This window comes from Tachypleus tridentatus, chromosome 6, assembly GCF_004210375.1.
Source record: "Tachypleus tridentatus isolate NWPU-2018 chromosome 6, ASM421037v1, whole genome shotgun sequence".
NCBI classification, from domain to species: domain Eukaryota; kingdom Metazoa; phylum Arthropoda; class Merostomata; order Xiphosura; family Limulidae; genus Tachypleus; species Tachypleus tridentatus.
In genome coordinates this window covers 98,664,047-98,679,991 of record NC_134830.1, presented here as the reverse complement: position 1 = coordinate 98,679,991, position 15,945 = coordinate 98,664,047, and the positions used below count along the sequence as shown (strand labels likewise).

General features: G+C 28.6%; 1 protein-coding gene across 16 annotated transcripts in view; it reads right to left on the bottom strand.

Annotated features, from left to right (window-relative positions):
* The window catches only part of LOC143253153 (plasma membrane calcium-transporting ATPase 2-like), a 212,120-nt gene that overhangs the window by 93,126 nt on the left and 103,049 nt on the right, over positions 1-15,945 (bottom strand). For all 16 annotated transcript variants that reach the window (XM_076506512.1, XM_076506513.1, XM_076506514.1 and 13 more), the window contains 5 exons: positions 15,257-15,437; positions 13,799-13,999; positions 10,298-10,534; positions 5,678-5,803; positions 2,057-2,191 (listed from right to left, as the gene is read on the bottom strand). In XM_076506512.1, the coding sequence (XP_076362627.1) occupies positions 2,057-2,191; positions 5,678-5,803; positions 10,298-10,534; positions 13,799-13,999; positions 15,257-15,437 (880 nt within the window). The remainder of the gene's footprint in view (positions 1-2,056; positions 2,192-5,677; positions 5,804-10,297; positions 10,535-13,798; positions 14,000-15,256; positions 15,438-15,945) is intronic.

Genomic DNA, 15,945 nt, shown 5'->3' with positions numbered 1-15,945 from the left:
TAATATAATACAATGTACAATATTTACAAACTAAGAGTAGTCACTTTTAATTGCTTAGTGTAAATCAGAAACTGCACATTATAGGTTAATGAACAGTTTAAAATGCACATGAACACATTATTAAAGTAATTTATGTATATTAAGTAAGTAACACAAAACCACATTTTTGTTTAAAAAATTGCAGTTAACTCTTTCAGCATGAACTCAGTACCCTGTGACTGAACTCATAACCATTTTGTGCTTGTTACAGCTCTCATTTTAAATTAGTAAATGCAAGCTGATGAAATTTTGTAGATTATCAATAAACATTATAAGGCTTTCATATGCAAAATATCATATTTCATTTTTTTCAAGTCTTAAGATTTGTTAAGCAGCGTTTTTCTTATGTCTTTTTTTTTTTATTTTCCACGTTGCCTATCCAACATGCAAAGTAATTAGACTGAAAATATTTTTAAGCATCAGAAAATTTTCAAATTTCACAATCAAAATCTTAATAACGTTCAGACAGTTATCATATGTTTCTTATGAAAAAATTTAAATTTTATTCATTATCTTCACTAATGAATCTATGGGTTTGGCATATTTGACTGATCTCAAACCACCATAAAAAGTTAGTAAATAAATATAAGTTATGTCTTTTTCATTCTAGAGTGACAACAAATTAAAACCTGAAAACATAAATGTTCAAACTAAAGAGCTTCAACCATATAATTTTATATATTTATATATATATATTTATTATATTGACCTTTAAATCATGCCTGGCTATCAACACAGAAGTTATAAAGGTGCAGCATACATGCACTCAATAATCATACCTAATAATATAAAACTGACCCTTAGTCTTAACAAAGTAACATGATTTTGCTGTATTTTAGTAGGCAATTATTTTTAAAATACATTAGTCAAATTTCAATTACTATATACCATATATATGTATAAAAAGTAATACTATTTACAAATAACTTATTAAACTTATTAAAACATAGATCAGTTAAAAACAAAAGTACAGCAAACAGTTATCTCCTCTGTTATGACTGTTGTACTCAGTTGCTAGTTGTCATTGTGGAATTCTATGGTATTGACATTGTATTTTACAATTTTTTGGTTATTCAAATGTATGTATAAAACCTAAAAATATTTTGTTTCATATCCTTCATGTGTGAAATTTTAAAATACAATCTCAATACCATAGAATTCAACAATAACATATCAAGTTTAGTAATTAAACTGTATTTCAATCGAAAAGAATATGAACTTTTTAGCAGACTAAACACACAATCTACCTCTTTGAAATTTTGGTTTTAAAGAAAGAGATGATCTCCTAACATATTAAAATGGCTGAGAAAGCCACTAGGAGAAAGTTCTAGAGCCTTTGACTGGTTATTCACATGTCATAATAATCAAAGATAAGAGCATATAAAAAATAATTTAAAAAAATAGAGAGATGAGTGGGACCACTAATGTTTGATACAGTACATAAGCACTGTATCATCATATAAGATACAAGGTTCTTATTTTATATTCTAGGTTGTCAATATTATTAATTTGAGTTCCAAATTCACACAAAACTATAGATTTAGTATTTTGACATAACAAACATCTAATCTGAACCAATGTTGCATTCAAAACACTATGTGACACACAAAAATCAATGTTTAACAATGCATTTTTTAATATTTATTTTTAACTTAAGAAATTGAATAATGTATAATTCTAAGATTTATTTATAATCTACAGTTTGACACCAATCTTACTGATATAATTCAATAAAATGTTGAATGAGAGTCAGCAAATGAGATGACATGGCCTTTAAACCATCTAAAAAGGATTAAACTGAATACAAATGAACAGAAGTAAGACTTAAAAAAACATGTGAAAGGAATTTAAAAATAGAAGACTGTTGCATGTATTTAAGAAAATTTATTTTATGTTTAACAAACATTAATTATGCCTACCACTGACAGTAATACTTTAAAGGACAGATAAGAATAATTATTGACTACATGAACATTCAAGGTGACATTCAGAAATTAAGTTCAAGGATTGAGCAAACCTTTTTTCCTTATTTTTTTTTCTTCTGGTGTTTCCGTAGATGCTGCTCCAAGTAGTGTAAAAATAATACCTGCTTGAGAATTAATCCCAACTGCTGTTACCATCATTTTACCACTCCCTTCCATAACATGAGTACCTAGAAAGTAATTAATTTACATAAAACAATTAACTACAAAATTCAAAATCACAAACTTTAAAATTTTTATGGCTAAAATATATGATTTTAGCTGTATTATTTATCAATTTTCAATATTTTTTTTCAGACTACTATACTAAATCACATACAATTTATATCAACCACACTATCACATGATCATAAATTTCTTATTCTGAATTTCACAATAAAGGGATGTTAAGGTCAACGTAAAACTATATTTCCTGTTACAATAAGTATGTCTTTTCACAATGCAATAAAAATATATACACACTTATGAAATACAGAGCTAATCTATATATGGCTAAGTGTGAAAATATCTGTAGAATAAATAAATGATTGGACAGTAGATGCTGATCTGGTGGCAGTTGCTGTGGTAGCTTCATTTTTTAAGATGGGTGGTTTGAAGAAGATGAAAGTAGTGCGCGCTACTACTGACTTCATATTTTCTGCTTGTTGTATGACTATGCAAAACTGCTTCTTCCATGCTGCTGATATTAAAAACTTTGACATGGCTTACATTTTGCTTTCTATGGTATAAATCTCTTTTTAACTATTTCTAATAGTTTTGATTTGAAAACTAGTTTGTTTTAAATTTACACTGGCCTGGCATTTTGAAAACCAGCATAGAAGAGGACTGGAAATAAAAATTTAGTTCACAATACAAACAATGTTTTTATTAAATTACTTTACATTGGTCTTTTGACAGTAAATTCAATACTCAAATGTATTAAATTGTTATGTAATAGTATTACTGTTCAGAATTTGGTAAAAGTTATCATAAGATTACTGTTGACTTTTATTATGTATTGTTATTTGTTCACAAAAGCCCTCAGTGGCACAGCAATATGTCTGCAGATTTACAACACTAGAAACTAGATTTCAATACCCCCTGGAGAGAAAATCACAGATATCCCATTGTATAGTTTTGTGCTTAACTTCAAGTAAAGTGTTCATTAAGAAACCTGATTTGTATTATACATGTATTATTATGCATCACTATAATTTTGCTGTTGTATTAATATGTGAAACCTATTGTAGCAGGATTTCTAGAATTTCATAGAAAATTTCTTGCTACAAATAAATAGACCAATGCTTAACATGAATCAAATTATCTCCAGACATTGAATGTCCAAATATGTTAGCCTTGTGTTATTTTTAAAATATTTTGGTAATCATTGGTCTTAATGCAACAATGAAACACAGGAATCAGATTTACATAGTTACCTTCTATTTAACATGCCATGTGTGCCACACATCCAAAAAATTGATTTGGATTATCTTATAGCCAAATTTGCAATTTTTAACAAAGTATTTTAGAAAAATATCTAATTACCTGGTTAAATCATGGCATCAACAACTTGGTTAAAATATCTTGTTCGTGTTATTGGATCTGTGCAGCACACCAGACAATAAGGTGCATGTGCTCACACAGCAAAACAGTCCATTCAATTGAGAACTGATGTTTTCAAATTGTTTACTTCCCTTTAAACTTCATTAAAATTCCTGGATCAGCTCCTTGTCTAAACTTGAAAAAGGTTTCCAAAATTGTTCAGAATTTTACATATCTCTAAGTCAGGAAATGGTATTGAAAAATTTAAAAACTTTTTCAAAGATTTCCAGGACCATTGAAGTTATATTACATACACTGAGGAAGAGTAAATGTTAAGAATAGGCTTACAAATTACAACAGAAACCATTGTGAAAACAATGAGACCAGTTACCATATCAAAAATAAATTAAATACTCAAAGAACTTATTGGGAACAACTTTAGATTTAATGACTGAGGTATGGTACGACCAAACACTCCATTCAGTGCTGAGAAATCAGCGACTGGAAGAACAAAATATGAAGTTTTACAAGTAATACTCTCCAACCAACAAACACAAAACATAGTCATTTAGAAGATGTAGGAAGTTTGATGTTTTTCTTCATATAAGGGGCATTTTAGCTTCATTTACAGGATCTGTCAGTACTACAGCTGGTAAATGTCATAAAGTACACGAGTTATTCATAGAATTCCAATACCTTCTCCACTGAATCTTATAATTTAAGTCCAATTAATAAAATATCTCATAAGCTTAATAATGGAGATGCAGCTCACAAAACTCCCAGATTCAAAACAGGCTGAGATTTTCAAATGAATGAAAATTAAGGAAGAACAAGGGTTGACAGAATCATAATGTTGTCTTTGGATATCATCTACTGTAAAGGAGAAGAAGAGGATGGAACCATGGCTTCTATATTGATAACTGAAAGTTGAACTATACTGAGATCAGGGATGAAATTAACTTATCTTCAACCTTGTCTGTGGAGATACATCAAATCCATGGAATAAGGAAGATCAAGACCATAACCTTTCATACAGATGATTAACAGAAAAAAAACACTTTCACTCCTACTTATGAATTATTAAACATATACCCATGAAACTACAGGCAAAATGCAAGTATCAGGGGAAGTGTCTTACACAGAATATGCATTGAAACTGAGAATACTGCTAATGCCATATAATTTTAACCAAGAAATATTTAAATCACTCAGTGATCAGATGAAAAGCCAAGATGATTTTAATGCTAATAAGACTCAACTTCACCAATGTTACTTGGTATGGTTATAAAATAAATATTGCAAAAGAAGACTATCTTTAAAGTTAATTAGGTGTTGGAAAAAAACAACAAAAACATGTTCTGCAGTCAAAAGAACAATACAGCTTTTAGAATCCCAGTGAGACAGCCCAAGCTTTGGTCAACTACAGAGATTACCTCTGGAAGTATGATGGTGAGAAAATAGCCCAAAGAAGACTTTGTCAGAGGTAAGTAAATCTGGAGTTATTCTGCTGGAGCTCACTTCCAATGTATCATCAAGTATGGAAACACCAGCAAACTAAATTTCCATAACCATCAATTGAGGGGAGTGGGAGAGTTCCCCTGCTGACAAGATGAAGTGATAATAAAGTATTAGAAGTTTTTGAATTGAAACCTAGTTTACAATAACGTAAATTGCAAGTTATTAATGATAATTTAAAATTAAGCTACTTTCATCCGTTACAGTTTTGGTACCACAAATACAGGGTAAGCCATAAAGAATCCTTCAACAAAGGAAAACAAAGGTGTAACTAATGCAACAATAGTTTTCAGCTATAGAGCTGTACCTGAAGATTATTGAATCAGTCCAACTTTACAGATGCTTCAAAAGTCTAAAACTATTATAACTTTGTGTTACACCCACATTTTCTTGTGCAGGTCTGGAGTCAGAAGTCTGAAATATCAATCTAATAAATAGGCCAAGGGTATTCACACTGTATGATTTCATCTTTATTGTTCATAAATGTAAAAAAATCCTAGATGAAAAAAGCATGACATGCAAGTGATTTGTTACCTTTAATAACTACACTGTGTTTGTTATGGTCCACCTTGTATAAAATTTACTCAAAATACATTAAAATGAAACAAATACTATTTAACCTGAAAAGAGCAAGGGATCATGTAGTTCTCCTTTCTTCACATGATCAGACTCTCCAGTCAGAGAACTTTCATCAACTTTCAAATCATTGCTCTGAATAATTATACCATCTGCAGGTAGTAGATCACCTAAACAACAACAAAATATAGTGTGTTCTCACATAAGTTAACAAAGTTTTTCCTTGTAACTATACTTAGTCTATATATATTTTACCCTCATTAATACAAATCTTCAGAAATACAGTTTATTTTTAAAACAACTGGTAAATCTTTGATGTGCAAAATTCATATGGGTAGAGTAACCAATGAGCACACTGCAGCTAGGGAATGATGTTATAATTATATTACAGAAGTAATATTTCTGAGGTTAAACTAAATGTACACAGAAATGTGGGCATCATTACACCACAAAACTTGAATAAACTGATTAATACACATACAGACCTTATGCACATGGAATTTTATGAATAAGTATGGCTGTTGTGTTTACCACAAAATTTACTTGAATATTTGCTACCAAACAATAATGCACTGATCAAATAAACCACAGAAAGGAAAACTAAATCTAAATGATCAGACGTTATTTTTGCTGCAACACTTTGTTTGTCAATCACAACATTCAGTATTTTGGCGTGACAACATATTAAACAGAAAAAGTTAAAAAATAAATGTATTGTTAATATGCATTACATTTATAATAGATTCTTCCAATTTGACTTCTTTTCAAAGGAGCCATGTAAAAGCATAAAAGCAGTGTGAAATGCTCTTCACATATCTACTCACCTTATATTAATGTGTTATCATACTTTCTCATAATATTTCTAAATATTGATTAGTTCATTTGTTTTATAAACAGCATTTAGTATATAAATGACAGAAAATGAACACAAATAAAATTAATGCACAAGTTAACTGTTAGATATTAGGTCAACTATAAACTGATAAAAAATGCAAATCACAGTGCTGGGCATAGGTGTTACTTATGTTTATCTGCTTCAAATGTTGTTAGAGGAAGAAAGAATTAATGATACTGCTTAAACAGTTTTTATTTCAACAGTTCTTTCAGCAGAAGAAGTATACTTAATTAAAATTAACATCCACAGAATATAATATAAAGATAAAAGTGACAAAATCTGCAATTTTGGAGAACTTTTGCCTAATTCTGAAGCCATCAACAACTGTATATACTCACATGGAAGTCAACATACAGATACCCCAACCTTGTACAGAGGATAACTTTGACATCAAATACATAATATATTAAAATTTTACATTACTCCACACTTCTTGTAAACTTTGCAAATAAGTTTGTGTTAGAGTAGGAAAAATACCGGATAAGACTATATATGGATACTGAAAAACCTTAGATGTGCATTTAAGTGGTTGCATGATTATGCAAATACAATTTGCAAACTGTATGATAAACAAAAGTATTTCTTCTCTTCACATGAACATCATTTTACATGCCAAGTTGCCAGAATATGAACCAGACAGATACTAGTATTTTACAAACATATCTTCAGCAAAAAAGCTTTATTAATACATCTAATTTATTGTGTACAACAGACTTCTAGTGTTTACTATGAGCTTGTCACAATTCATAAGCAGAGCAAATTTTATAGTCAGCATTCCTTCTCTGTACACAGTCACTTAAAATATTTAAAGTTTACATTAGTTGCAAAATAAAATCCGTCACCAACAGATGATGATTATCCTAAATCCACAGTACATCTCATCAGATAATCTGCAAGAAGGCGTTATCCTCAAGTTTAGCTTTTACTACTGGCTGAGATACAATTAGAAACAATGATAGCTGTTATTAATTTAAAAAGTATATTATGCTATATCAGACTTCTAACAATTCAAAACATACAGAGTGACTTGCATTTTGAAACCACTACCATGGTTTTAAGTGAAAAAAAGATGTCAACTTTTAATATTTTTGTGTAATCTGATTTTTGTAATGATTGTAAATTACCTAGTGAGCATATAATTTGATACAAACACAATTAACTGTACAAACATAATTTTATTAGCAAGAATAAACCTCTCCTTTGTTGCATTATTAGCACTGAGGATATCATAATTTCTGCTCAAGGTTCCAATACAGGAAAAACATTTTCTATTGCTTCCAATAATAATCCTTAATATAAAGAGCTGCACATCCTATACTTTTGAAATATGTTTGCCAAGACATTATAGAGAGAAACAACAGAAGTATTATAAAACAGAAATTTGAGTTTTATTTTGGAACAAGTTTAAATGCTCTTTAACATCCAATGAGATCTCCCACATGCAGCAAATACCAAAAGTAACGAAAATCCTAGACAAAGCTTCAGCCTTCCACTTACAGCCAGCAGAAGGGTGTGGACAAAACACTCAATGCATAGAATGTCCAAGACTGCCAGCATGTTGGAGCCATTATCATTCACTTGGGCTACAATGTAACCCACCTGAATCTCTTAATTTTCTTACATCAATGAGGAGAGAAAACAGCATTTTAAAATATAATTTAAATGTTTTAAAATGGTATTAATTTAGGGCACAGGGATAGTCATAACTTGTGTTTTACAGCTTTCACCATTCTTAATGACTGAACTGGTACAAACATACCTGGCAAGAGATAGAACTTTAAGAATACAAGACTGACTTGAGTTTAACAACATAAACTGGATGAGAATGGAGATTTTGAGAGCAGAATAAACATTAGTAGTTCATATAGAATGAAGTATATCATGGTCAGAAATGTGCACAATTTGATTGGCTAGCAGGCTTATGGGCTCAATATAACTGGAAAAAAAAAAGTGTGTGTGTGTATATATATAAATAAAATCAGCCTAACAGGTGCAATTAGAATTTTAAATATTTTTCCTGTTTTACCTTGTCATCAATTGTGCATTTCTATATCTTTTTCTTGAAATCACAGTTGTGTGTTTGTCCCATGAAAGCATCTTCTTTATTTCAATGTCAAAAACTGGAGCTTCTACCTTTCTACCCTGACCTATGTATATATTATGGGAAATCTCTATGATGTCTCAGACAAAAAGGTGATTTCTAAAATACTGGAATCATAGGATCAATCAAAAGAAAATATTATAAATATTAATATCACAATTTATTTTACCTTTTGGCCAATATTGAAATAGTAATATCAAGTAACATTATTTTTGTGTTTATCTGGATTAATATAAAGAATAAAAGTGACATAACCAAATATTGTTGTTTTCATTTATGAAAAAACCTTTAATGTTACACATATGCACACATATTTGCAACTGTGTTTCTCTTTAAAAGAATTCCCATCTGTAATTAATTAAATGGATCTAACGTATATATATGTGTGTGTGTGTGTGTGTGTGTGCACACACACGTTCTTGAGATGAATCGGTTAAACCTATTAAAGATAAATTAAAAATGTTATAAATCTTAGACCAAAAAATATACAACTTTTTTACTGTTTTTTAACCCTTTTGCAACAGACTCAGTAAAATATACCCAAGTTCATTTAAACATTTGCACACATTTGCACCATGACTTTTGATACAGCATGTGTATTTTCATGAAATAATAGTCTGTTTTATTTCTTTATTTATTGTTCTATATTTTAAGACAAACAAATTTTATAACTAATTTCTAAGGAATAATCTATATACATGTATAATGTATACTAATTTAAATGTTACTGTAGTTACAAAACACTAATCCACTAAAACACAACCAAGAAAGGGTCACTTTGTAAGGACTAAAGGTTAGTTTTATACCATTGGATATGGTAACATGAGTGTTTGTATACTATATCAGTGCAAGTTATATAATGTTAACTAGGCATGACTAGAAGGTCAATATAATACAAAATATTAAATATATATAAATATATAATATTATAAGACTTAAGCTACTTAGACTAAACATTTGTATTTTTGTGTTATAATATGTAGTCATTCTAGCAGGAAAAAACACAATTTATATTTATTTCCTAATTTTTTACGATGGTGAAAGTCAGTTGACAGATCCCATACACTGTATAGAAAATAACATATTACTGAAAACAAATGTTTTAAATGTATTTAGGAGGTTTTAGAGATTACGTAAATAATTAATGAGATTTCTAAGATGAAGAAGTTTTTTAATCATAACATGAAATCACTTTGTATTCGAACTATTAACCAAATACACTCAATATTTTCACAAACAAATCTTTAGTAAAAATATTTCACTAAAAATATGTATTTAAGTGGGCAAAACAACTTTTCATCTCTACTAAAAATATTCCAAATTTTATGAAGGTACACATACTGTATAAAAAGTTATTTTATAAATACTTAACTTGTGCAAATGTGTATATGAACTTGTGTATACTATAACAAGCCCACTGTGAAAGGGTTAATGGGTATACTTTTTATTCTTTTGTGACTCTTTCTACTAGGATCCAGAACAACTCATAAGTAACAATACACTAACTTTGGATTGCCATGAAATGAAGATGTTTTCCATATACAGAACTAAGTTTTAATTCTAACACAAAATATGCATATTACTTCTCTATTGTATGAAGCTGATAATCATGATACAATTTTAAAGATGTATGAGAAGTATTTCATTAACTCATTTAACTAAACATACCATATTTAACTTGACAAATGTCACCAACCACTAGTTCACTAACAGGAATCTGGTTAATTTCCCCACTTCGAATAACAGCAAATTTGTGCTCATGTTCAATTCGATTTTGAAGACTTCGAAATTGCTGTTCTTTGGTATAATCATTAAAAGCTGTTACTAGGACAACAATAATAACTGAAACTAAAATTGCAGCTCCTTCTATCCATCCTGCCTCACCTTCTCCTTCATCTTGAGCAACTATGAAAGAAATATGAAGTGAAATAAATATTACTGAAAAATGTACTTAAAATTTTACTATACACTTCGTATTGGAAACTTATATTTCACTGGTCAAATGCTAAATGTTAGAAATTATTAGAAGTTTTAGTTTTTATTTCTTTACCATATTTTCTGTCTTAGAAATTTCTATGCTTCATAAACTTCCATGTTTAATAATTTTGATAAAAAGTAATCATAACAAATCAAAACCAGAAGTGTTAATAAAGCAATGTTTAACTAAGACATAAGTTTCTGTCTGTGAATGTAAATAATAATAAACTATAATCCTTGAACTGTTCAGTTTTCTTTTCTTCTTTATTTTTTCTTCTTAAACTATAATACCAGTAATGCACTAAATCATCAGTCTGGTAGCACTGCTTTATGAACTGTAACCTAGCTAACCTAATAAACTCTGATTTTGAGATAAATTACTTTAATAATAGTAGCTTACAACAAAGAGTTTAGCTTACCTAGTGTTTTTAGATCATGAGTTCTCCTCGCTTTCAATCGCATTAACATAACATGAAATTCTACAAAGTATGTACTTGTGCATCATTTTTTCAACAAATTCTGTGAACTTAAGAATTACAACCTTCTATACAAAACCAATACATACACAGTTGCACGTGAATTACAGCCAAAAACACTGTTAACAGCAAAAGTTATCCAACTGATAAAACAATTCATTCTACTTTATAAATAAAAATGTAAGAAAAATAAGTTTAATTAGCTATAGTTAAGTTTAAATTTTACTTTTACTCCATGTGACTTAATCTTATCAGAAGTTAATATTCACTAAAGATTAAACAATAAAGAAGTTTTAGTTTTCTTTCATTTTTGATTATAACTTATTCTACCCCATTCAGGTATAAAGTTTACCTAGGTAAAGAGTACATACGGTGAATCAGTCTTCTTGCACAAATTACAATACTTATGAAAGCTTCAAGTTTTTAACAATCATTGATGGTATTTTTAATTCAGATTTTTTTCCCAGTATGAAATATACATGAAATAAGTGTTTATATCAGTTTCATCAAAGCCTTAACCTTATTTATCTTTATTATATATATATATATTTTTTTTAAATGGTCTGTATTACAGTATACATTTAACTAGAGTTGCTGAAATTTTTATTTACATTCTTCAGGATACTTTAAAGTAACATAGCTCAAAGCATGTGGCATAATTATCTCCTAATTTCTATATTTAGTGGTAGGATCTAACACTAAAGAATATATCTGAATCAAAATACAACGTTGTCAGTTAATGCTGACAAAAACTTGGTGAAACAAAATTATAATTCTAATAATTTATACATTTGAAGAGTTACATTTATTTTTATTAACTTAATACATCTCATTAAAATGCAAATAAAAATTCAAAGCTTTAAAATGGGCATCAGTGGATTAAATGCAAAGTAACTTAAAATGTGTAGCAATAACAACAGTTTTGTGTTTGACTTCAAAATTTGGTTTACATTTATTACCTCAAAGCAATTATTATCTCTCAGTAGTGAATTTGGTAGATGTCCCTGAATTAAATTTTAAATGTGTTAATAATACATTTTTAATAACTGCTTTTACTGATTTTATTTATTGAATAAATATGGATAATCATGACATAAAATAACAGGAATTATTACTTATTTTATAAATGCATGTTAACATTTCTGTGTTTTATTATTTAAACACTAAACTGCTGTTTTCATTATTATTGTAAACATAATATCATCAGTCAGTTCAAAAATGAACAAAAATTTCCAACTAGACAGTATCCCACCTATTCATGTATAATTTTTTATTTTATTTTTTGAATGGCTATTGATTTACCCTTAATAACTAAAGTGACTAAAGCATATGTTTTAGGTATAACTGTGCCTACATATTGGACATGATTATTCAATATGTAACTAAGTAAAGCAAAACTGCGACTTTGTTTCAGACTGTAGTTTCAGTTCATGTCTATATACAATGGTAAATGGTGCTTTTTAGAGAAACAGAAATATTTTAATATTTGTAAAAAATTAAAAGTTAGTGATCTTGACTTTCATTATCAAAGCACAACTACTACTTGGTTTTGTCTTTGGTTTCTAAAACACTAGTGATTATTCTTTCTCTTTGAAAGAGGATAACATCATTTATGTAGTTAAACTCATTTTTTTACGCTACATGTGTAGACTTTCATACCCTATCAAAAGTTTGTTAATTCTATAAAGTATTTTTCTTGTAAACAAATCTTAGTCCCTAGCTTAAAAAATTTCATTTTTGATGACCTTACTCTGTTCATAATAACTATTGAAAATAGCAACACAAATCAACAACGAAAGTTTGATATATTCAACTACCAGTAAAACATACAACCAGACTCATAAACTGATATAATTTACTTTCTTTTGATATGGATATGTGACGTTCTTACAGAAATATGACATAAGGGTCCAAATTAGAAAACTAGATTATGTAATATTTATGGATGAAATTTGCAATTAGTTTACCCTAATAGTTATTCAGAAAGTATGTGTATAACTAAGTGTTTTATTTTTGAGGAGTTAAAAAGAGCTGGAAACAACATTTGTCCAAAACAGTTATGAAGAGTAACATTACATCATGCTCCTAATGTCATATTAATAATAACAATGAAATAATATATTATTTTGAAATCAAATTTAAATACATATTTATAGCATTAGGTGGCTTTTAACTGACAGAATGTCCCTGGTTTATTACCAGAAATAAAAATTGAAAAAAAAAATACTCGACTGACTTGTTTTCAATGGCAATAAAAGTAAATTACACTACTTTATGAAGTAAATTTCTTGTTAATGGTTACAATCTTCATTCACAATAATTTTTGTTCCACTGTATCTCCAACTACAGTTTAAAGGTGGAATTTTTAATACAACTTCATTAAAGTAAGGCTTAATGATAATAACTTCAAAGACATTAAAATACAAAGTTACATTTTCCAATATTTCAAGATAAAATCACAATTTTTTAATACTTAGATATATTATAAAGATATATGATGATTTTATACAGTATTCACAAGCAATAAATACTGAAACAGCTCTTACATTCTTCTAGAAAACTATATACATTAACCCAAACAAAACAGATTACACTGTCATTTTTAGTAAAAAGAATGAACTATGAGATAATGAACAAATTATCAATGTCTCTTGTAAAATAATAACAGATTTAATAACTTTTTCTATCCTAGAAACTTATTTCATTCATATATTACCTTCTTCCTCTATATTTGCTGGTGGCTTATAAAAGGCAAGACCCAAAGACACAATAGCAGCAACTTCAAGAATAATTAGTGTAATGTCTTGAAGTGCTTCCCATACTAGTTGTAAAAAGGTTTTAGAAGGTTTAGGTGGGATAACGTTAGAGCCAAATGTTTGCCGCCTGTGTTCAAGGTCTGTGGTTGAACCACTTAAACCTGAAAAATCATATAGCTTGATAATTAAATAATATTCACATATACATACAATTAAATAAACCCAATAAAACAAGTACTTTTACAAGGTAAGTTGATATAGTATCCAAATAATAACTACACTGTTTAGAAATATTTCATCTTATTTATTTGATAACAAAAATATGTTACTTTTGACAACTTAGTACCACAGTACTAATTTACATTACATTTCTTCTATTTTCAACTGGCTGATAAGCCATCAAAATTTGAATAAATAAATATTACTACAACTTACTGTAAATCAAATAATGAGAAAAATAAAGAGTAGAATGAGTTGTTCTAATAGTTTCATAGGTTACTTCTATAACTAACCTCCTACAGTGATTAGAATTTGTATTGCCAAAACGTTTAATTCATCAACTATTAAAACCTTATCTTCTTATTCACATTATAACAGTATTATGAGATGCAAATCCTTCTAGCTGTTTAAATTTAATATTATGATAAAATTTACATTCAAAATATTGTTTTTGCTTTTTAAGTAATTAGAAACTGAACTACAATAATTCTTAAAATAATGTTATTGATGGATTTCCTGCAGATGGTCCATTCCTATAGGACAAAACATCATAGCTTTAATTACTTAAAATATATTTCTCACTTTAAGGCTTATCATATCATTATATAATATGAGAATATTATATTTTTTATGTGTGATAGTTCTGTGAAAAAAATGCATGTAAATCAGTAGCAGTACCTCATGTATGTACTTGCTTACTTAAATCAGGACATATTAACTGTCTTAGAAGATCTCAAGTATTTTTCTGCCTTTCTTAATCACACAATTAGTTGTTGAAAAAAGGATCAACAAGATAATTATAGTGAAAGTACACAATAAAATTTCAGTTGGTTGATTTAACCTTCCTGAAATGTTTATGAAAGACATTTTAAGAGATTTAATATTAATATAACCACATTCACACAAAAAGATACTGGATTATATTACATACAAACAAACATAACACACTCTTCAACTGTTGCATAATTTTGAGAAAAAAAGATAAACAGCATAATATGTACATGCAACTTCTCTGTAAATGCAGAACTTAAAGCTAATACAATATCTTCAAACTTACACTAAACAGTGATAAAATGTATTGTGTATGAGTTATGTGGAAAAATTTGAAAGACACTACAAATGCAACATATTTACAGTTTTATAGAATATTTCTCATAAATAAATAAATAGAAAAAGTGAATTGCAAGTTGAAAACTCACCATCCGTTGGTGATGTAAACAGCTTTCTACACAACTCCTGCACACCCCCATAATGATCCCTGATTGTTTCAACAGCTTCATAGCCTTTTGTTTCCATAAGTTTTCGAAGGTCCTTGATTTCAAGGCCATACTGAGCTGGTCTACCATCTACACTTTCCATGTCCACTACCCAACAATTTTTCTGAAATAAAGAAATATAACTGATGGAAAAGCAACAATGTACACATGTAAGTTGACATTATAATCAACTTTTCAATCACAAAGTAGTTTCAACAAAGTTTTCCAAAAAGAAACATGCTGATTTAAGAATGTTTTTGAGGTATCCCAAAATGACAAATAATGGTGCAAAATACCATTATTATGTCTACTTTAAAGCAGACATAAATTTGTTGGCAATCAAAGTGAATAAGATGCATTCATACCAGTAGGAAAAAGAATACTTGCATCATTTTCTTCATTTTTATTATACAATTAGAATGTGCATGAAAATAAAGTGTATATATTTTTAACAGAATATCAATAGCAGTACATGTTGTTAAAAACCAGGGTCTTCCAAAAAGTGAAGAGTGGGATAGGAAAGATTGGCCAGAAGAAAAAGAAATCTCAATAAAAGACAAAGAAAGTGGATCACACAAGATAGAACCCCCTAAGATATAAAATATTGATTTGTTTTCACACTTGTCTTTTGA